This window comes from Cynocephalus volans, chromosome 6 (assembly GCF_027409185.1).
Source record: "Cynocephalus volans isolate mCynVol1 chromosome 6, mCynVol1.pri, whole genome shotgun sequence".
NCBI lineage: Eukaryota > Metazoa > Chordata > Mammalia > Dermoptera > Cynocephalidae > Cynocephalus > Cynocephalus volans.
In genome coordinates, this window is record NC_084465.1 from 163,603,119 (window position 1) to 163,626,503 (window position 23,385).

Here is a 23,385-nt window from a genome sequence, read left to right on the forward strand (position 1 = left end):
GGCTTCTCATTCGGTCCAGATCGCTGTTGTCTCTGTTCACCAGGGACAGGGCAGCCAGAAACTGCAAACAAGATGGGGCTTGCTCTTCGCGGAGCTGTTCTGAATTGCTGTCCCTTTGGGGGACGCTCGGGTCTTCAGACCCATTCATCTTCCACCCTGTCTCATGGCCTGTCCTCTGCCCTTCGTTTCATGTGGAGATGAAGACTTTGCTCATACTCCACGTCTAGCACATCATGAACAGGGGACACATGAGGCGTGCTGTCGGCTTTACAGTGCAAGGTTCTGAGAGGCTGGTTTCCTTCCCGAGAGAGGAAGCAGAGCAGCACACCATTAGGAAGATCTTCTATTATTATGACTGTTGTTATTCAAAGTTAGGACATATGTCCTGATCAGTTAGGACCATGTCCTATGGACCTTGCTCTCCGTGACTACGGTTGACCTGAAACCCTAGTGAACAGGGATGTACCCAGACAACTTTCCTGTCACACTGGCTCATGCCTGGTTCTTTGTGGGCCATCACTGAGAGCTCAAAGGAGAAGGATCACAGAAGGTCTCCATTACCCACGGCCAGCTCTAACCACCAGCAGCTATTCAAATCTCTACGAACCTCCACTGGGAGCCGCAGGGCTCCGCATTTCCTGGCCTTTCTAGCCCTCTGCAGCCCTCTCTGGCTGTGCAGTGACAGGGTCTCAGGGAATTCATCATCTAACTCACAGACCACCTCCTGAGAACAGAGCTGCCTCAGTGACAGCACGAACGAACCACTGTGCATGGGGACAAGTGTGCCCCGAACCTGGCCTCTGTTCCATGCTTGCTGTGGGTGGTACCAGGAGAAGCACATCCTCACTGGGCTGCTGCATTATGGGGTTCCCTCAGGGCTCCTGGGTGATAGTTGAGGCACAGATTTTGTTCAAGTTCATTTGTTTGGGTTGTGAGGGCTTTATGAGGAGCATCAGGAAAAGGAGCACTGAGAAAGGGAAGGGCTCATAACCTTGTGAATCTGCTGGCTTCACATAGGTCACGTGGGGGGCGCCTGCAACTGGCACTGGAGAAGGTGCCCTTCATGGGGGTGTGCACACTGAGGGGCGTTGTGCCGCCAAGCAGAGTCCACCCCAACTCACATCTAGGGGCAATCCCACGAGGCTGGCGGGTCCACGTGCCGGGGACACCCTGGGGAGCTTCTCAGAGGCAAGGGAAGCTTAGGTGTTACTTCTTGACTGACGGGGGTCAGAGGATCTCAGTGAATGAGAAGCAAGTTCTCTAGTAGAATGATCCCCAACCCAAGGGGGAGCATGAAATTCACTTGGGGACAAACTGCACAATTCCCCGTCCTATGGCCCTCAAATGCTGGGATGCCTCGCTCTGGTTCACACTGACTCTAAGGGAAGGGAGAGCCTCCGTCCTGGTGGCCGCGTCCCCTGCTCATTCGCCCCTCTCCTTTGTCTCCACAGCATCTGCAGTGCTGGGGCCCAGCGTGACCCTGAACCCTCCGTTCACTTCCTTCCGTCCGCTGTTTCCCACGCCTGCTTCCGGCCCGGTCCCCGGGCCGCCCTGCGAGCAGCCCCCACCTGCCCTAGTGATGTCAGCGTTGCCTCCTGGTGGCCCCCTGGTGCGGTCTGCTTTCCCCAGGATGCCTCAGGGGACCGGAGCCGCTGGCCATGGCCCGAGTGGGGCCGGGGCTTTCAACATCATTGTCCCAGTCAGGACGCAAGGGGCTCCAGCAGAGCCCTCTCACACTCAGACCACTGTCCTGGCTCAGGCCCCCCTCAACTGGAGTGCTCCAGGGGCCCTCTGCGGGGGTGCTCAGTGTCCTGCTCCCCTGCTGTTGGCAGCTCCCGCTGTAGGGACCGTGATGCCTGCTGCATCCATCGGGGGCACGTGGGCTGGAGAGGGGTACTGGTTCCCAGGCCAGCCCCTTCCAGCTCCCCTTCCAGCAGCCCAGCTGGGTCCGACCGTGGTCCCAGGGAATGACGGGCCACGTCCACATGGGGCTGGTGGGGAGGGCGGCAAGGCCCCCTCCCAGGCCAAGGCCGCGCCAGAGGACTCCTGTAACCCCAGGAGTGTTTACGACAACTTCCGACGCTGGCAGCGCTTCAAGTCCCTGGCCCGCGGGCACCTGCCCCAGAGTCCTGATGCTGAAGCTCTGTCCTGCTTCCTCATGTGAGTGCCCTCCTTGGGGGATGGAGCTAATCCCACCGCTCCCACACGAAGGGGAACGAAGGACGGACGAGGAGGGCAGCCTATTTAGGGGAACTTGGATGAAGGTCACGTGGGCGACGGCCCATGCATTCTCAGCAGTTTAACTAATGTCCCACTCCGGTTCACGACGTACATTCACGAGCCTTAGGTCGACTGATCCCCAACACCCTGTGAGTCCACCAAACTTGGTTTTTAACAGTTACCATAATATGCACAGAAGGTAAAGGCCAGAGTGAGTTTCCGGTGTGACATGAGCCACAACTTGGATTCAGGTCTCTGCCTTCACCCGTGATTCCTCCCCGTGTCCTCTCATGCCCAGCACAGGACCTGAGTGAGGATGGCTTCGGGACGTCACATGGAGGGACTGGGGGGAGAAGGCACAGGCCACAGGAGGAGCCTTACACATGTACCCCCTCACTCTTCTGGAAAATTCTAGCAAGGAGACTGAGGTAGTCAAGCCACACATTGGGACCTGGTTGGGCCCCCATCACTGGGTTTGGATCCTGCGCAGAGTCGCCTTCTTTATCCCTGAATGCCTCCTAGACAGAGAGACAATTCCGCTTCATTCGGAGGGTGGGAAGATTGTCTGACTCATGTCTGATGCACTCAGCAGGGTCTCTGGCATGTGCTGTCCCTCATTATTGTTGTTTTCGTATTATGATGATGATTACTATTACCGTCAACACTAAGAACAGGCAACCTAGAAGAGGACAGTGTTCCCAAAGTCACATGTCCCACCACAGGGAGTGAGGGGACCGTGAGCCCAGGAGCCCAGGACCAGGGGCTGAGGTGATGGGAGGCAGCGACGTCCGTAGCCAGGAGCGTTTGTCTTTCCCTCCCCAACACCTGCCTCCTTCCACCTGCAGGCCCTCGTGTTCCTGGGGCCATCACATGGAGCACGTATCCTAGTCCACGGGACACGGGACATGGCTGCATACCTGCCCCGCTCCCACACTGGCTGCCCTCCACGGGAAGCTGCACACAGTGTATAAATTAAAGGGGCCCCCAAATCCTTGTCCCCAGTGATTTCAGTGTCCCGCACATGCTGAGCAGTCGGAGTTCCCCTTGGACCAAAGTCCCAGGTGCCCTAGGCTGTCCTGAGTCCCTAAATGGAGCCACCGCCCCCAGGCCTTGCCCGGTCAGCTCAGGCACCGGTCTCCTTTGGCTCTGGATCCCCGCGCCTGCTCTGCACGCTGAGGGACTCTGACGCTGTGTCCCCAAGGGCTGCCTCTCTAGAGAGTCACCAGGAGCTGATTAAGTGCTCAGTCCTGGGGCCTTGGAACGGCCATTCTAGGCAGTTCTCGGTCAGCTCAGGCTGCCATAACAAAACGCCACAGGACAGGTGCTTTAGACAACAGACTTTCACGTCTCCCAGTTCAGGAAGCGGAAGTCCCAGATGAGGTCCCGGCAGATTCAGTTCCGGGCAAGGACTTTCCGCCTGGCTTTCGATGGCTGTGTCCTCACATCACAGGGAGTTCTGGTGTCTTTTCCTCTTCTCACACTCACAGGGACACAAATCCCATCACGGGGCCTCCCAATTATCTAATCTAAACCTGATGATCCCCAAAGGCTCCACCTCCAAATACCATCACATTGCAAGCTAGGGCCACAACATGTGAATTTTGGGGACACACACATTCAGTCCGTAACACACAATAATACTAAGGCCTCCAAGGGAAGTCAGAGAGGCCAAGCAGTCCCTTGGTGCTGAGGTTGACACATGTTGGTTGTCCTGGAGGCCGAAGAGCCCACACTGGGAGGACAGGCACAGGTGACAGGACAGGTGGGATGTGTGTGATGTGGCGGGGCACGGGTGTGGGCCGGTCAGCTGGGATGGGAGGAGGGCAGGGGCATTGTGACTGACACTGAGGACCTACAGCCCAGTGCTTCGGTCCCTGGCCCGGCTGAAGCCCACCATGAGCCTGGAGGACGGAGTGCGGCGGGCCATGCAGGAATGGCAGGGCACGAGCAATTATGACCGCATGAACTATTACGACATGGCAGCAAAGTGAGTCAGGGATGCAGGGCCTGAGGGGCTGTGGGGCGGGCTGAGGGTGGGTGAAAGGGGGAGGGGCTGGTGCGGTGGGCTCATCGGCAGGGATGCCGTGAGGAGGGGGGTCCGCTAGGTCCGGCCCCTCCCTGGGGCCCTGCCTCCCCCGGGAAGCTCTCCATCCACCTGGGTGCTTGGGCTTCTCTCTCCTACCCACCCCGGAATCTCCGCCCTCCCCTGGCCTCGGGTCAAACCCTGCCCAGATGCTGAAACGGGGATGGGGAAGAGTAACCAGCACAGCCCAGTGGGGGTCGGCTCCAGCTGTGGGGACCCTGCAGGAGGGAAGCTAGTGACTACTGACAAAGTCGGGACCACGTCTCCTCATGAAAAGTGGCCAGAAATAGGTCACCTGCCATCCCAGAATGGGCTGGGGCAGAAGAGCTTGGGCAGGGGAAGCCAGCACCTCACACACCCCCAGACACGTCTCTGGCCTCCCTGCCTTTGCTGCACGGCAATCCACTCCGTGAACACCAATCACCCTCACAGAAAATGCACCCTCTCCTCTCAGCTTAGCTCCCACTTCCTGCAACATCTCCGGGGCCCTTCTCTCCCAGGCTATTGTCAGGGGCTCACAGTACCAGCCCAGGATTCCCGGATCCGGGCAAGGATTCCTCATGTCATTTGCAGTCAGTCACATCCCTGACCTAGCTTCTGGCTGTCAGCTCTTCTGAGAGGCCCTGGGCAGGGATAGGAGGAGCAGGGTCCCCTGAGGGCCGGGCCTGGGTCACACAGGCCTTCATTCAGGAAGACCCCCTGGATGTTTTCTGCCCTGCAGGTGTAGGTGAGCCAGCGTACCCCTGCAACTGTTCCGCAGGTGGGGGAGCAGCCCAGCCCACCCAAAGCCCTTCCTCCCCCATCCCTGGCCAGGCCTCCCTCTCAGCATGGCTATGGCTCTCCCTCTGCCCGCCAGGTTCATGGAATTTGAAGCTGAGGAGGAGATGCAGCTCCGGGTGCTGCAGTGTGTGAAGGGGCCCCAGGGCCTGCCTCCTCCAGCCCCACCAAAGCTTGCTCCTCCAGGGCCACCAGTCCCCAACACTGTGCCTCGGTCAGGTACGGCAAGCATATTCCCACAGGAGCCAATACAAAGGCTTAAGGGGGCCTGCGGAGGCCTTGTGCCCTCATCTTGTCCCTTTCCTGTAAGGGGAGGGGGCGCTTGCTCTTTCAGCGAGAGCAGCCAGTGAGAACCTGGGGCTCCACTGCCCTGGATCAGGAACTAGGTATTGGCCTGGTCCAGTAGTTTCGTAGCTGCTATCGGCCTTGGCTGTCCAGGACCCAATGTACAGTCTTCCCAGGAAGCAGTGCTGGGTGGGGAGACGTCCCAGAATCTTGGTGGCTCCAAAGTCTTTCCAGGTAACTCAGTCTCACATGACCCACCTCGGGTAGTGTATCCTCCCACGGGGCCTGACGTGCAGCCTGGACCCATTTCATGGCCCTCAGTTCCAACCTCCCCCCAGTGTGGCTGGAGGTGGCCGCTACAGCCCAGCCACGCACCTGTCCTCCCTCCTGTCCTAGGGTGTGCTCCCAGGAAGGCTGGCCGCAGGGCACCATCCACTCGCCCGCTGTCATGCAGACCCCAGCAGCTGACCCAGGCCAAGGCACCCAAGGAGATCCCACCAGAAGCTGTCCAGGAGTATGTGGATATCATGGAGGCACTGCTGGGGCCTCATGCAAATTGGGAGGATGAAGATATCGAGGAGCAGCAGGAGCAGGACGGGACTGACCCGGACCCAGGTCTCCTGAGCTACATTAACAAGCTGTGCTCCCAGGAAGACTTCATCACCAAGGTGGGCTGGCTTGGAGCCCTCGTGTGGGGGAGGTTTTCTGGGGAACGGCAGTCCCAGCCCCATGGAATTCAGTTCTATTCATCCCTCAGCTACGGAGCAGTGTGTGTGTGAGAGACAGAGAAAGTCTGTGTGTAGCTGCTAGTGGCCATGAGTTAGAACGACCCTGCTGTGTGGACAGGAGAGACAGGCATTACTTTCTGCTTCTCCTCGAGGTCCCCCTGGCTGCAGTTCACTCCCTGCCAAAGACACTCATGCCCCTTTCCCCCTGCTCCAGGTGGAGGCCATCGTCCACCCCCGATTCCTGGCAGCTTTGCTTTCCCCAGACCCAAACTTGGATCCCTTGGCTCTGACTGAGGTGCTGGAGCAGGAAGGACGACTCACCCTAGCACAGGTAACACACGGGAGACAGGGACACCAGGGCACCCAGGGGAGAAAGGGCCAGCAGATCTCCTAGGGGAGGGAAGGGCACCAGGCAAACCAGGGGGAACACGTGACCCTGTGCCCCTGAAGCCCACGTGATTTTGTCTAGTCTTACCCTGCTGGGGGTGCATGGCCTCCGGAGGGGAACCGCCTGGGTCAGAGGAGTAGGTGCAGAAGAGCAGGAACGAGAGGACAGAGCCAGGGAGGGAGGGCAGGGGGCGAAGCTGGAAGGAGGCCCAGCAGGGCACAGCACAGTCACAGTCCCTGCCTCTGACACCAAGCCAAGCCTCCTCTCACCTTCGCCACCTCCCGCCCAAATGCAGGGTTCTCCACCATCCTGCCAGCCCCTCCCCACACCTGGGGCAGAGCCAGTGAGTGCCACTTTGCTCCCCCCAGCTGGTGGAAAAGCGCCTCGCGGCCCCGAATGACGCAGGAGGTGTGGGGGCCACCCCAGCTCATGGCGCACCCCAATTGGAGTCACATCCTAAGACTGCAGCTGGCCAAGGAGAAGAGAGCGAAGACCGTGGCCCCCAAGGAGGGGTCATCACAGAAACCTGCCCAGCAGAGGCGGCTTCCCATGACCCTCGACCGCGCAGCCGAGACAACCCCGACCTGCCCAGGCCCAAGGAGCCTGCCCTCTGGCCAGATCATCAGGAGTCACGCAAGCTGAGGGCTGCCCATCTCAGCTCCCCTCCCCAGGGCCACAGACCCTCCTCGCCTGGTCTCCGGGGAGCCTGTCCTGTTATGCCTGCGCAGGGCCCGGCAGTCAGGTCCAGTGAAGTCGAGGAGGACCTCCCCAGCCTGGACTTCCTCCTGACCTTGCAGTACAGCCTGCAGCCCTGGGGGCTGTCCCTGAGCCCCGTCCCTGCTCGGCGTCTGGCTCGACCCTCACGTCCTCAAAAGGGGAGGGGCGACCCATTGGTCTCTGGGAGGAGGAAGAAGCAGCACTGCAGCCAGTAGGGGCCGTGGGCCGGCCTCTCAGGGGTGCCAGTCCCTCTGGACTGGATTTGACCCTCACTGCATCCTGTGGCCCGAGGGATCCCGAGCTCCCATCACCCAGTGCTGACCCAGCTGCTCCTCAGCTACGGGCAGGGTGGGGGAGGCAGGACAGGGGAGAGAGGGTGGGGGGGTCTGGATGGGGAATTGGGGTGGGGGAGGGGGGCCTGTTTGGGGGATGAGGGTGGGGGACAGGCGAGGCACAGGTCCGGGAGGCAGCACGTTGGGGGCGTTGTATGTAATGGGGGTTTGTATACAAGTGTGAATAAAAGTGGTATTGTTGGGAAATGCCCTGGGACTACTGCCTCTGTTCTCACGTCTGTGCCACTAAGTGGAGACAGGCCTGTGAGGAAGGAAGGATCTGGGAGATGCCAGGCTCCAAGGGCCCACCGGTGCCCGACCATCAACTCCGTCTCTAGATTCTGAGATCTGATTCCTCCCCCAGGACCCATGTGGGATCCTTGACTAAAAGGGTGTCGGCCCCCACATGCAGAGCTGTGGTCATGGGGTGGGGGTGTCCCAGCAACAGTGGCAGGTGGGCAAAACCGTCCAGCACCACGGTGGCCTGGCTGTCTGCTAGGGGGAGGAAGGGGCCATGTCTGGGCGTCTCCTGCCCATCCACCCACGGAGCTCGCTGGTTAGCCCCCAGATGCTCCTCTGCACCTTTCCTCCCCTGTCCCACGTCAGCAGCATCCATGTCCCACCCGCCCCTGTGCCTTTGTGAAGTGTGAAGGAAGCTAACTCTTGGTGGCGGGTCAGCTGGCTGCTGCCCCTCCTATTCCCAGGTGGGTCTCCACATTGGAGAAGGCCTCAGAGCTTGGCTAGATTAAGACGGCGTGGTGTGAAGCCGCACACCACGGCCCTCAAGCCCAGAAGCTTCCAGAACATCATGCCATGCAGGTCCTCGTTGGGGGCATCCTCACGGGAGCCCACTACTGTCCCTGCTGTCCAGCTCAGCGCACACATCAGGCGCTGAGGGAAAACGCGGGGATCGAAGGCTGGAGCCCTGGACCCACTCCTCACTAGTTCCCTGACTCTTCCACATTCAGAGCTGTCCTCAGGAGCCCCTCTTAGGTTTTAGGAATGTGGAGCAAGTCGTGTTTGGAGGGGACTTGGCCCATGCCCTAGTACGTGTGGGCACTCAGTCGAGCACAGGCATCATCTCGGTCACACCTCGGGGCTCCTGCTGCTACTCCTGTCCTCGCCACCTGACTGCTGTCTGTCCTGGGGCCCTTTTGTGGTTGAACAGTTCCCAGGAGGAGGCACAACCTCTGCTTCCCCAGCACCGTGCCCTGCCTCAACCTTACAATCTGCCCCTGACCCTGTACAGTGGGGCCAGCTGGAGGGCTGTTACAGTCACAATGTCGTGTCCCCCAAATCTGCATGTTGAAGCCCTAAGCCCCATCGTGATGGTATCTGGGGGTGGTGCCTTTGGGAGGTTGTTGGGGTAAGAGGAGATCAGAGGGTGGAGCCCTAATGACGGGGATTAGCGCCCTTATAAGAAGAGGAGGAGACACCAGAACTCTCTCTTCCCCCTGTGATGACACAGCAGGAAAGGGAAATCAAAACGGAAAACCAACAATTATAACTCTCACCATGGTCCACAGATTCTCAGTAATGAATCTCGGTATTAATTCCATAGTATCTAACTTTCACCTATACTTTGGAGTAGTGTAAAATTCCCCGAACTAGAGGCAGGCTAGGTGTTGTGAGTGGTCATGTTTTCAAATGCAAGTTCAAGTTCTCCTGACTTTGGATTGGACTGAGGAGGAACATGGGCACTCGACAATAGCTAATGCACGCTGCAAGGAGCCAGTTGGCCAAATCCCCATCTCTCTCCCGTAACTGCTTAATAGCCTTTACTTACTATGACGTGGTCTCAAGTGACTCCGGGGGTTCATAAAGGTAAATGAGAAGTAGTCACCCAACCTGGTGTGAGAATACTGCATGCAAATGACAGTCAGGAATCGAGGCTGTCTGGATCACAGCCCTCTGAAACCTCATTCACCGTGGCAACTGCATGATTTTAAATGGAGACAGCAAAGTAACTAGGTCCTACATCCAGAAGTCACAAGATTAGCTCACCGGTGAACCGGCAGTTTGAGAGTGGTGGGAGTTCCAAAGCTCCATAAAGACTTGGTACCTTCTACAGATTTGAGGTCTAGTTTGAAGTCAGGTAGTATAATGCCTCTGGTTTTATTTTATTTTTTGCTCAGGACTGCTTTGGCTATTGGGGTCTTTTGTTGTTCCATATGAATTTAGGATTGTTTTTTCTATTTCTGTGAAGAATGTCATTGGTATTTTGATGGGGATTGCACCGAATCTGTAGATCACTTTTGGTATTATGGACATTTTCACAACATTAATTCTTCCAATCCATGAACAAGGAATGTCTTTCCACCTCTCTTGGTGTCCTCTTTCTTTCAGCAGAGTTTTGTAGTTCTCATTGTAGAGATCTTTCACCTCTTTGGTTAAATTTATTCCTACGTATTTTATTCTTCTCCGAGTTATTGTAAATGGGCTGGCTTTCTTCTTCTTCTTTTTTTTATTTTCCGCCTGCTTATTTGTTGTTGCCGTATAAGAATATTCCCAATTTTTATGCATTGATTTTGTATCCTGCACAGTACTGAATTTGTTTAGGAGCTCTAGGAGTTTTTTGGTAGAGGTTATGGATTTTTCTATATGTAGGATCACGTCCAATCCTGTGAAACGTGACGTTTTGATTTTGTCTTTTCCACTGTGGATACCCTTTCTTTCTTTCTCTTGCCTGATTGCTCTGGCTAGTACTTCCAATGCTATGTTAAATAGGAGTGGTGAGAGTGAGCATCCTTCTCTTATTCCTGTTCCTGAAGGAAAAGCTTTCAATTTTTCCCCATTCAGGACAATGTTGGCAGTGTGATTTTCATATATGGCTTTTATTGGGTTGACATATGTTCCTTCTATACCTACTTAGTTAAGGGTCTTTATCATGAAGGGATGATGCTGAATTTTTTTTTTTTTTTTTTTTTTTTTTTTTTTGGTGACCGGCATTCAGCCAGTGAGTGCACCGGTCAGTCCTATATAGGATCCGAACCCACGGCGGGAGCGTCGCTGCGCTGCCAGCGCAGCACACTACCAAGTGCGCCACGGGCTCGGCCCATGATGCTGATTTTCTCAAATGCTTTTTCTGCATCTCTTGAGACAATCGTATAGTTTTTATCCTTGCTTTTGTTCATGTGGTGTATCACATTTATTGATATATGTATGTTGAACCATCCTTGCATCCCTGGGATGAAACCCACATGATCACAGTGTATAATCTTTGTGACGTGCTGTTGTATTCTGTTTGCTAATGTCTTGCTGGAGATTTTCGTGTCTATGTTCATCAAGGTTACTGACCTGTAATTTTCTTTTCGGTTGTTGTGTCTTTGTCTGATTTGGGGATCGGGATGATGCTGGCCTCATAGAATTAATTTAGGAGAACGGCCTCTGTTTCAATTTCTTGGAGTAGTCTGAAAAGGATGGTTGTTAATGCTTCTTTAAAACTTTGGTAGAATGCAGCAGTGAAGCCATCTGGTCCTGGGCTTTTCTGTGTTGGGGTACTGTTGATGACTGCATCATTCTCATTGCTTCTTATTGGTCTCTTCGGGTTCTGCATTTCTCCTTGGTTCAGTCTTAGTAGTTTACGGGTCTTCAGAAATCTATCCATTTCCTCCAGGTTTTCAAATTTGTTGGAGTATAGTTGTTCTGAACAATCTCTAATGATTCTTTGTATTTCTGTGGAATCGGTTGCAATGTCTCCCCTTTCCATTTCTGATTTTTGTTATTCAGGCCTTCTCTCTTCTTTTCTAAGTAGTCTGGCCAACAGCTTGCGTAGTTTGTTTTTCCCCTGGGGAAAAAAAAAAACATTTTGCTTCATTGATTTTCTGCATCATTCTTTTGGTCTCTACTTGGTTTAGTTCGACTCTGTTCTTAATCATTGCTTTCCATCTACTAGTTTGGTGCTTAGATTGTTCTTGGTTTTCTACTTACTTGAGATTTAATGTTAGATTATTTGAAGTGTTTCCATTCTTTTGACGTAAGCGCTTTTACCGGCAACTCATCTTTGACAAGGCCACCAAGAATATACACTAGGGAAAGGACGGCACCTTCAATAAATAGTGCTGGGGAAACCGGACATCCATGCGTAGAAAAGTCAAACTAGGCCCATACCTTTCACCATACACAAAATCAACTCGAAATGGATTAAAGACTCAAATATAAGAACTGAAACTAGAAAACTCCTAGATGAAAACACAGGGGACATACTTCAGGATGTAGGACTGGGCAAAGACTTTATGAATAAAACCCCTAAAGCACAAGCAGTAAAAGTAAACATATTGCAATGTATCAAACCATAAAGCTTCTGCACAGCAAAAGAAGGCACACAGACAAGGGGCTAATATCCAGACATATAAGCAACTCAAACAACCCAAGAGCACATAAACAAGTTATTCAATATTAAAATGGGCAGAGACAGTTTTCAAAGAAAGACATGAATTTTCATGGCTTTCCAGCAAAGGGGATCGTAAGCAAGGCCAGTCCACGGGAGTCTGCAGAGGTCGCAGCAACAGACCGTAGCTGAGCGTACAAGGACTGCTTCCTACAGAATGATGTGCATACAGCAACCCAGCCCGCTGGAGGTGCTGAGACAATCCAAACCTATTTCCAGACACTCATTCCCCCTACCTCCCTTACAAACCCTGTATTTATCGGATTCCTTGTTCTGACCTACCTTCGGGAAGTGCAGCCACTCTACAGCAGGGTTGGCTGAGGGGCACAAAAACAGGTTTATTGATAAAGAAATGGAGTGAGTAGAACACCAGGTAGAAGCTTTGTGCTGTGAATCTGAGAAACAATTTGAAACTTGCCTCAGAGGCACACACCCACTGTGCTGCCCCTGTATAATCTGAGGGACCTTCAGAATCCTGCCTACCTGCCAGAACCCTGCACGGCATGTCTCCCCACCCCCACCAGCCCAACTGCCCCCACCCCTCCCCCACTGCAGAATTCTGGAGAGCTACATTCTAAGCCTGTTGACATTTAAAATTGGACCCTGAGCATCTGCAGTTGACAGTTTGCTGTCCGGGTCCTGCGCTAGACTTTTCTCACTGTGGAGACTGCCGTGCCACTGTGGTCAGTCCCCAAGCCTATGGGGATGGCTTCAAAGGGAGGTAAGTCTGCAGGGTCTGGGGTGTGTTATCACACCCCTGTCACCCCTCAAACCCATGGGAGTTCAAATGTGACACTTGCCCTGGGACAGCTGGTTGGGTGGAAACAGAGGAAGAGAGAGCACCGGACTTACCCAAGGACATCTCACCCGGGAGACGGGGGAAGCCACTGGCATCCTGAGGCTGCAGGGGGAAGGGGGCTTCTCACAGGTGGATCCAGATGCCTCAGGAGAAACCTACCGGGTGATGAGAAAGGACACAGCAGTTGTACTGACTCTTTCCAGAAGGGAAACAGGTGACTTATGTTTCTAAGTCAACACAGGTCAACGTGTGTTTGTAGGCAATGGTGGACTGTGTCGTGCTTGTGCCACAGGGGGGCTCAAGAAGAAAGCCTGAGTCCTGCGTCCTTTCTTCAGACACCTGGGGCTTGTGCTATGGTACTGTCCTGAGGGATACAAACCGGAGTATTCCAGATCTTAGAGGAGTAGCGGGGAGAAACGGTCTCAGCCAGAAAACCGTTCAGTGGAACAGTTCTCTCTGACCAAGATTACCGTGAAATATCCCCTCCGTCAGTGAGGCTGGAGGTCGCTCTACCTGCAGCAGTCCAGTCTCGGCTCACGTCTGCCCAGAGATGGCTTCTCATTCGGTCCAGATCGCTGTTGTCTCTGTTCACCAGGGACAGGGCAGCCAGAAACTGCAAACAAGATGGGGCTTGCTCTTCGCGGAGCTGTTCTGAATTGCTGTCCCTTTGGGGGACGCTCGGGTCTTCAGACCCATTCATCTTCCACCCTGTCTCATGGCCTGTCCTCTGCCCTTCGTTTCATGTGGAGATGAAGACTTTGCTCATACTCCACGTCTAGCACATCATGAACAGGGGACACATGAGGCGTGCTGTCGGCTTTACAGTGCAAGGTTCTGAGAGGCTGGTTTCCTTCCCGAGAGAGGAAGCAGAGCAGCACACCATTAGGAAGATCTTCTATTATTATGACTGTTGTTATTCAAAGTTAGGACATATGTCCTGATCAGTTAGGACCATGTCCTATGGACCTTGCTCTCCGTGACTACGGTTGACCTGAAACCCTAGTGAACAGGGATGTACCCAGACAACTTTCCTGTCACACTGGCTCATGCCTGGTTCTTTGTGGGCCATCACTGAGAGCTCAAAGGAGAAGGATCACAGAAGGTCTCCATTACCCACGGCCAGCTCTAACCACCAGCAGCTATTCAAATCTCTACGAACCTCCACTGGGAGCCGCAGGGCTCCGCATTTCCTGGCCTTTCTAGCCCTCTGCAGCCCTCTCTGGCTGTGCAGTGACAGGGTCTCAGGGAATTCATCATCTAACTCACAGACCACCTCCTGAGAACAGAGCTGCCTCAGTGACAGCACGAACGAACCACTGTGCATGGGGACAAGTGTGCCCCGAACCTGGCCTCTGTTCCATGCTTGCTGTGGGTGGTACCAGGAGAAGCACATCCTCACTGGGCTGCTGCATTATGGGGTTCCCTCAGGGCTCCTGGGTGATAGTTGAGGCACAGATTTTGTTCAAGTTCATTTGTTTGGGTTGTGAGGGCTTTATGAGGAGCATCAGGAAAAGGAGCACTGAGAAAGGGAAGGGCTCATAACCTTGTGAATCTGCTGGCTTCACATAGGTCACGTGGGGGGCGCCTGCAACTGGCACTGGAGAAGGTGCCCTTCATGGGGGTGTGCACACTGAGGGGCGTTGTGCCGCCAAGCAGAGTCCACCCCAACTCACATCTAGGGGCAATCCCACGAGGCTGGCGGGTCCACGTGCCGGGGACACCCTGGGGAGCTTCTCAGAGGCAAGGGAAGCTTAGGTGTTACTTCTTGACTGACGGGGGTCAGAGGATCTCAGTGAATGAGAAGCAAGTTCTCTAGTAGAATGATCCCCAACCCAAGGGGGAGCATGAAATTCACTTGGGGACAAACTGCACAATTCCCCGTCCTATGGCCCTCAAATGCTGGGATGCCTCGCTCTGGTTCACACTGACTCTAAGGGAAGGGAGAGCCTCCGTCCTGGTGGCCGCGTCCCCTGCTCATTCGCCCCTCTCCTTTGTCTCCACAGCATCTGCAGTGCTGGGGCCCAGCGTGACCCTGAACCCTCCGTTCACTTCCTTCCGTCCGCTGTTTCCCACGCCTGCTTCCGGCCCGGTCCCCGGGCCGCCCTGCGAGCAGCCCCCACCTGCCCTAGTGATGTCAGCGTTGCCTCCTGGTGGCCCCCTGGTGCGGTCTGCTTTCCCCAGGATGCCTCAGGGGACCGGAGCCGCTGGCCATGGCCCGAGTGGGGCCGGGGCTTTCAACATCATTGTCCCAGTCAGGACGCAAGGGGCTCCAGCAGAGCCCTCTCACACTCAGACCACTGTCCTGGCTCAGGCCCCCCTCAACTGGAGTGCTCCAGGGGCCCTCTGCGGGGGTGCTCAGTGTCCTGCTCCCCTGCTGTTGGCAGCTCCCGCTGTAGGGACCGTGATGCCTGCTGCATCCATCGGGGGCACGTGGGCTGGAGAGGGGTACTGGTTCCCAGGCCAGCCCCTTCCAGCTCCCCTTCCAGCAGCCCAGCTGGGTCCGACCGTGGTCCCAGGGAATGACGGGCCACGTCCACATGGGGCTGGTGGGGAGGGCGGCAAGGCCCCCTCCCAGGCCAAGGCCGCGCCAGAGGACTCCTGTAACCCCAGGAGTGTTTACGACAACTTCCGACGCTGGCAGCGCTTCAAGTCCCTGGCCCGCGGGCACCTGCCCCAGAGTCCTGATGCTGAAGCTCTGTCCTGCTTCCTCATGTGAGTGCCCTCCTTGGGGGATGGAGCTAATCCCACCGCTCCCACACGAAGGGGAACGAAGGACGGACGAGGAGGGCAGCCTATTTAGGGGAACTTGGATGAAGGTCACGTGGGCGACGGCCCATGCATTCTCAGCAGTTTAACTAATGTCCCACTCCGGTTCACGACGTACATTCACGAGCCTTAGGTCGACTGATCCCCAACACCCTGTGAGTCCACCAAACTTGGTTTTTAACAGTTACCATAATATGCACAGAAGGTAAAGGCCAGAGTGAGTTTCCGGTGTGACATGAGCCACAACTTGGATTCAGGTCTCTGCCTTCACCCGTGATTCCTCCCCGTGTCCTCTCATGCCCAGCACAGGACCTGAGTGAGGATGGCTTCGGGACGTCACATGGAGGGACTGGGGGGAGAAGGCACAGGCCACAGGAGGAGCCTTACACATGTACCCCCTCACTCTTCTGGAAAATTCTAGCAAGGAGACTGAGGTAGTCAAGCCACACATTGGGACCTGGTTGGGCCCCCATCACTGGGTTTGGATCCTGCGCAGAGTCGCCTTCTTTATCCCTGAATGCCTCCTAGACAGAGAGACAATTCCGCTTCATTCGGAGGGTGGGAAGATTGTCTGACTCATGTCTGATGCACTCAGCAGGGTCTCTGGCATGTGCTGTCCCTCATTATTGTTGTTTTCGTATTATGATGATGATTACTATTACCGTCAACACTAAGAACAGGCAACCTAGAAGAGGACAGTGTTCCCAAAGTCACATGTCCCACCACAGGGAGTGAGGGGACCGTGAGCCCAGGAGCCCAGGACCAGGGGCTGAGGTGATGGGAGGCAGCGACGTCCGTAGCCAGGAGCGTTTGTCTTTCCCTCCCCAACACCTGCCTCCTTCCACCTGCAGGCCCTCGTGTTCCTGGGGCCATCACATGGAGCACGTATCCTAGTCCACGGGACACGGGACATGGCTGCATACCTGCCCCGCTCCCACACTGGCTGCCCTCCACGGGAAGCTGCACACAGTGTATAAATTAAAGGGGCCCCCAAATCCTTGTCCCCAGTGATTTCAGTGTCCCGCACATGCTGAGCAGTCGGAGTTCCCCTTGGACCAAAGTCCCAGGTGCCCTAGGCTGTCCTGAGTCCCTAAATGGAGCCACCGCCCCCAGGCCTTGCCCGGTCAGCTCAGGCACCGGTCTCCTTTGGCTCTGGATCCCCGCGCCTGCTCTGCACGCTGAGGGACTCTGACGCTGTGTCCCCAAGGGCTGCCTCTCTAGAGACTCACCAGGAGCTGATTAAGTGCTCAGTCCTGGGGCCTTGGAACGGCCATTCTAGGCAGTTCTCGGTCAGCTCAGGCTGCCATAACAAAACGCCACAGGACAGGTGCTTTAGACAACAGACTTTCACGTCTCCCAGTTCAGGAAGCGGAAGTCCCAGATGAGGTCCCGGCAGATTCAGTTCCGGGCAAGGACTTTCCGCCTGGCTTTCGATGGCTGTGTCCTCACATCACAGGGAGTTCTGGTGTCTTTTCCTCTTCTCACACTCACAGGGACACAAATCCCATCACGGGGCCTCCCAATTATCTAATCTAAACCTGATGATCCCCAAAGGCTCCACCTCCAAATACCATCACATTGCAAGCTAGGGCCACAACATGTGAATTTTGGGGACACACACATTCAGTCCGTAACACACAATAATACTAAGGCCTCCAAGGGAAGTCAGAGAGGCCAAGCAGTCCCTTGGTGCTGAGGTTGACACATGTTGGTTGTCCTGGAGGCCGAAGAGCCCACACTGGGAGGACAGGCACAGGTGACAGGACAGGTGGGATGTGTGTGATGTGGCGGGGCACGGGTGTGGGCCGGTCAGCTGGGATGGGAGGAGGGCAGGGGCATTGTGACTGACACTGAGGACCTACAGCCCAGTGCTTCGGTCCCTGGCCCGGCTGAAGCCCACCATGAGCCTGGAGGACGGAGTGCGGCGGGCCATGCAGGAATGGCAGGGCACGAGCAATTATGACCGCATGAACTATTACGACATGGCAGCAAAGTGAGTCAGGGATGCAGGGCCTGAGGGGCTGTGGGGCGGGCTGAGGGTGGGTGAAAGGGGGAGGGGCTGGTGCGGTGGGCTCATCGGCAGGGATGCCGTGAGGAGGGGGGTCCGCTAGGTCCGGCCCCTCCCTGGGGCCCTGCCTCCCCCGGGAAGCTCTCCATCCACCTGGGTGCTTGGGCTTCTCTCTCCTACCCACCCCGGAATCTCCGCCCTCCCCTGGCCTCGGGTCAAACCCTGCCCAGATGCTGAAACGGGGATGGGGAAGAGTAACCAGCACAGCCCAGTGGGGGTCGGCTCCAGCTGTGGGGACCCTGCAGGAGGGAAGCTAGTGACTACTGACAAAGTCGGGACCACGTCTCCTCATGAAAAGTGGCCAGAAATAGGTCACCTGCCATCCCAGAATGGGCTGGGGCAGAAGAGCTTGGGCAGGGGAAGCCAGCACCTCACACACCCCCAGACACGTCTCTGGCCTCCCTGCCTTTGCTGCACGGCAATCCACTCCGTGAACACCAATCACCCTCACAGAAAATGCACCCTCTCCTCTCAGCTTAGCTCCCACTTCCTGCAACATCTCCGGGGCCCTTCTCTCCCAGGCTATTGTCAGGGGCTCACAGTACCAGCCCAGGATTCCCGGATCCGGGCAAGGATTCCTCATGTCATTTGCAGTCAGTCACATCCCTGACCTAGCTTCTGGCTGTCAGCTCTTCTGAGAGGCCCTGGGCAGGGATAGGAGGAGCAGGGTCCCCTGAGGGCCGGGCCTGGGTCACACAGGCCTTCATTCAGGAAGACCCCCTGGATGTTTTCTGCCCTGCAGGTGTAGGTGAGCCAGCGTACCCCTGCAACTGTTCCGCAGGTGGGGGAGCAGCCCAGCCCACCCAAAGCCCTTCCTCCCCCATCCCTGGCCAGGCCTCCCTCTCAGCATGGCTATGGCTCTCCCTCTGCCCGCCAGGTTCATGGAATTTGAAGCTGAGGAGGAGATGCAGCTCCGGGTGCTGCAGTGTGTGAAGGGGCCCCAGGGCCTGCCTCCTCCAGCCCCACCAAAGCTTGCTCCTCCAGGGCCACCAGTCCCCAACACTGTGCCACGGTCAGGTACGGCAAGCATATTCCCACAGGAGCCAATACAAAGGCCTAAGGGGGCCTGCGGAGGCCTTGTGCCCTCATCTTGTCCCTTTCCTGTAAGGGGAGGGGGCGCCTGCTCTTTCAGCGAGAGCAGCCAGTGAGAACCTGGGGCTCCACTGCCCTGGATCAGGAACTAGGTATTGGCCTGGTCCAGGAGTTTCATAGCTGCTATCGGCCTTGGCTGTCCAGGACCCAATGTACAGTCTTCCCAGGAAGCAGTGCTGGGTGGGGAGACGTCCCAGAATCTTGGTGGCTCCAAAGTCTTTCCAGGTAACTCAGTCTCACATGACCCACCTCGGGTAGAGTATCCTCCCACGGGGCCTGACGTGCAGCCTGGACCCATTTCATGGCCCTCAGTTCCAACCTCCCCCCAGTGTGGCTGGAGGTGGCCGCTACAGCCCAGCCACGCACCTGTCCTCCCTCCTGTCCTAGGGTGTGCTCCCAGGAAGGCTGGCCGCAGGGCACCAGCCACTCGCCCGCTCTCATGCAGACCCCAGCAGCTGACCCAGGCCAAGGCACCCAAGGAGATCCCACCAGAAGCTGTCCAGGAGTATGTGGATATCATGGAGGCACTGCTGGGGCCTCATGCAAATTGGGAGGATGAAGATATCGAGGAGCAGCAGGAGCAGGACGGGACTGACCCGGACCCAGGTCTCCTGAGCTACATTAACAAGCTGTGCTCCCAGGAAGACTTCATCACCAAGGTGGGCTGGCTTGGAGCCCTCGTGTGGGGAGGTTTTCTGGGGAACGGCAGTCCCAGCCCCATGGAATTCAGTTCTATTCATCCCTCAGCTACGGAGCAGTGTGTGTGTGAGAGACAGAGAAAGTCTGTGTGTAGCTGCTAGTGGCCATGAGTTAGAACGACCCTGCTGTGTGGACAGGAGAGACAGGCATTACTTTCTGCTTCTCCTCGAGGTCCCCCTGGCTGCAGTTCACTCCCTGCCAAAGACACTCATGCCCCTTTCCCCCTGCTCCAGGTGGAGGCCATCGTCCACCCCCGATTCCTGGCAGCTTTGCTTTCCCCAGACCCAAACTTGGATCCCTTGGCTCTGACTGAGGTGCTGGAGCAGGAAGGACGACTCACCCTAGCACAGGTAACACACGGGAGACAGGGACACCAGGGCACCCAGGGGAGAAAGGGCCAGCAGATCTCCTAGGGGAGGGAAGGGCACCAGGCAAACCAGGGGGAACACGTGACCCTGTGCCCCTGAAGCCCACGTGATTTTGTCTAGTCTTACCCTGCTGGGGGTGCATGGCCTCCAGAGGGGAACCGCCTGGGTCAGAGGAGTAGGTGCAGAAGAGCAGGAACGAGAGGACAGAGCCAGGGAGGGAGGGCAGGGGGCGAAGCTGGAAGGAGGCCCAGCAGGGCACAGCACAGTCACAGTCCCTGCCTCTGACACCAAGCCAAGCCTCCTCTCACCTTCGCCACCTCCCGCCCAAATGCAGGGTTCTCCACCATCCTGCCAGCCCCTCCCCACACCTGGGGCAGAGCCAGTGAGTGCCACTTTGCTCCCCCCAGCTGGTGGAAAAGCGCCTCGCGGCCCCGGATGACGCAGGAGGTGAGGGGGCCACCCCAGCTCATGGCGCACCCCAATTGGAGTCACATCCTAAGACTGCAGCTGGCCAAGGAGAAGACAGCAAAGACCGTGGCCCCCAAGGAGGGGTCGTCACAGAAACCTGCCCAGCAGAGGCGGCTTCCCATGACCCTCAACAGCGCAGCCGAGACAACACCGACCTGCCCAGGCCCAAGGAGCCTGCCCTCTGGCCAGATCATCAGGAGTCACGCAAGCTGAGGGCTGCCCATCTCAGCTCCCCTCCCCAGGGCCACAGACCCTCCTCACCTGGTCTCAGGGGAGCCTGTCCTGTTATGCCTGCGCAGGGCCCGGCAGTCAGGTCCAGTGAAGTCGAGGAGGACCTCCCCAGCCTGGACTTCCTCCTGACCTTGCAGTACAGCCTGCAGCCCTGGGGGCTGTCCCTGAGCCCCGTCCCTGCTCGGCGTCTGGCTCGACCCTCACGTCCTCAAAAGGGGAGGGGCGACCCATTGGTCTCTGGGAGGAGGAAGAAGCAGCACTGCAGCCAGTAGGGGCCGTGGGCCGGCCTCTCAGGGTGCCAGTCCCTCTGGACTGGATTTGACCCTCACTGCATCCTGTGGCCCGAGGGATCCCGAGCTCCCATCACCCAGTGCTGACCCAGCTGCTCCTCAGCTACGGGCAGGGTGGGGGAGGCAGGACAGGGGAGAGAGGGTGGGGGGGTCTGGATGGGGAATTGGGGTGGGGGAGGGGGGCCTGTTTGGGGGATGAGGGTGGGGGAGAGGCGAGGCACAGGTCCGGGAGGCAGCACGTTGGGGGCGTTGTATGTAATGGGGGTTTGTATACAAGTGTGAATAAAAGTGGTATTGTTGGGAAATGCCCTGGGACTACTGCCTCTGTTCTCACGTCTGTGCCACTAAGTGGAGACAGGCCGGTGAGGAAGTAAGGATCTGGGAGATGCCAGGCTCCAAGGACCCACCGGTGCCCGACCATCAACTCCTTCTCTAGATTCTGAGATCTGATTCCTCCCCCAGGACCCATGTGGGATCCTTGACTAAAAGGGTGTCGGCCCCCACATGCAGAGCTGTGGTCATGGGGTGGGGGTGTCCCAGCAACAGTGGCAGGTGGGCAAAACCGTCCAGCACCACGGTGGCCTGGCTGTCTGCTAGGGGGAGGAAGGGGCCATGTCTGGGCGTCTCCTGCCCATCCACCCACGGAGCTCGCTGGTTAGCCCCCAGATGCTCCTCTGCACCTTTCCTCCCCTGTCCCACGTCAGCAGCATCCATGTCCCACCCGCCCCTGTGCCTTTGTGAAGTGTGAAGGAAGCTAACTCTTGGTGGCGGGTCAGCTGGCTGCTGCCCCTCCTATTCCCAGGTGGGTCTCCACATTGGAGAAGGCCTCAGAGCTTGGCTAGTTTAAGACGGCGTGGTGTGAAGCTGCACACCACGGCCCTCAAGCCCAGAAGCTTCCAGAACATCATGCCATGCAGGTCCTCGTTGGTGGCATCCTCACGGGAACCCACAACTGTCCCTGCTGTCCAGCTCAGCGCACACATCAGGCGCTGAGGGAAAACGCGGGGATCGAAGGCTGGAGCCCTGGACCCACTCCTCACTAGTTCCCTGACTCTTCCACATTCAGAGCTGTCCTCAGGAGCCCCTCTTAGGTTTTAGGAATGTGGAGCAAGTCGTGTTTGGAGGGGACTTGGCCCATGCCCTAGTACGTGTGGGCACTCAGTCGAGCACAGGCATCATCTCGGTCACACCTCGGGGCTCCTGCTGCTACTCCTGTCCTCGCCACCTGACTGCTGTCTGTCCTGGGGCCCTTTCGTGGTTGAACCGTTCCCAGGAGGAGGCAGAACCTATGCTTGCCCGGCACCGTGCCCTGCCTCAACCTTACAATCTGCCCCTGACCCTGTACAGTGGGGCCAGCTGGAGGGCGGTTACAGTCACAATGTCGTGTCCCCCAAATCCGCATGTTGAAGCCCTAAGCCCCATTGTGATGGTATCTGGGGGTGGTGCCTTTGGGAGGTTGTTGGGGTAAGAGGAGATCAGAGGGTGGAGCCCTAATGACGGGGATTAGCGCCCTTATAAGAAGAGGAGGAGACACCAGAACTCTCTCTTCCCCCTGTGATGACACAGCAGGAAAGGGAAATCAAAACGGAAAACCAACAATTATAACTCTCACCATGGTCCACAGATTCTCAGTAATGAATCTCGGTATTAATTCCATAGTATCTAACTTTCACCTATACTTTGGAGTAGTGTAAAATTCCCCAAACTCGAGGCAGGCTAGGTGTTGTGAGTGGTCATGTTTTCAAATGCAAGTTCAAGTTCTCCTGACTTTGGATTGGACTGAGGAGGAACATGGACACTCGACAATAGCTAATGCACGCTGCAAGGAGCCAGTTGGCCAAATCCCCATCTCTCTCCCGTAACTGCTTAATAGCCTTTACTTACTATGACGTGGTCTCAAGTGACTCCGGGGGTTCATAAAGGTAAATGAGAAGTAGTCACCCAACCTGGTGTGAGAATACTGCATGCAAATGACAGTCAGGAATCGAGGCTGTCTGGATCACAGCCCTCTGAAACCTCATTCACCGTGGCAACTGCATTATTTTAAATGGAGACAGCAAAGTAACTAGGTCCTACATCCAGAAGTCACAAGATTAGCTCACCGGTGAACCGGCCGTTTGAGAGTGGTGGGAGTTCCAAAGCTCCATAAAGACTTGGTACCTTCTACAGATTTGAGGTCTAGTTTGAAGTCAGGTAGTATAATGCCTCTGGTTTTAGTTTATTTTTTGGCTCAGGACTGCTTTGGCTATTGGGGTCTTTTGTTGTTCCATACGAATTTAGGATTGTTTTTTCTATTTCTGTGAAGACTGTCATTGGTATTTTGATGGGGATTGCACCGAATCTGTAGATCACTTTTGGTATTATGGACATTTTCACAACATTAATTCTTCCAATCCATGAACAACGAATGTCTTTCCACCTCTCTTGGTGTCCTCTTTCTTTCAGCAGAGTTTTGTAGTTCTCATTGTAGAGATCTTTCACCTCTTTGGTTAAATTTATTCCGAGGTATTTTATTCTTTTCATAGGTATTGTAAATGGGCTGGCTTTTTTCTCTCTTTTTTTTTTTTTTTCCCTGCTTATTTGTTGTTGCCGTATAAGAATATTCCCAATTTTTATGCATTGATTTTGTATCCTGCACAGTACTGAATTTGTTTAGGAGCTCTAGGAGTTTTTTGGTAGAGGTT

General features: G+C 56.0%; 2 protein-coding genes across 2 annotated transcripts; both read left to right on the plus strand.

The window, feature by feature from the left end:
• Positions 1–1,564: 1,564 nt before the first annotated feature.
• Positions 1,565–9,352, plus strand: LOC134381132 (NUT family member 2G-like; the record flags this gene model as incomplete). The annotated part of the gene is made up of 7 exons (XM_063101176.1): positions 1,565–2,160; positions 4,079–4,207; positions 5,160–5,268; positions 5,824–6,033; positions 6,308–6,424; positions 6,850–6,889; positions 9,306–9,352. Coding segments are annotated over 7 exons (1,248 nt in total), but the record flags the coding sequence as incomplete, so codon positions are not given.
• A 5,483-nt stretch (positions 9,353–14,835) lies between these two features.
• Positions 14,836–22,621, plus strand: LOC134381133 (NUT family member 2G-like; the record flags this gene model as incomplete). Its single annotated transcript, XM_063101177.1, has 7 exons — positions 14,836–15,431; positions 17,350–17,478; positions 18,431–18,539; positions 19,050–19,304; positions 19,578–19,694; positions 20,120–20,159; positions 22,575–22,621. Coding segments are annotated over 7 exons (1,293 nt in total), but the record flags the coding sequence as incomplete, so codon positions are not given.
• Positions 22,622–23,385: the final 764 nt, after the last annotated feature.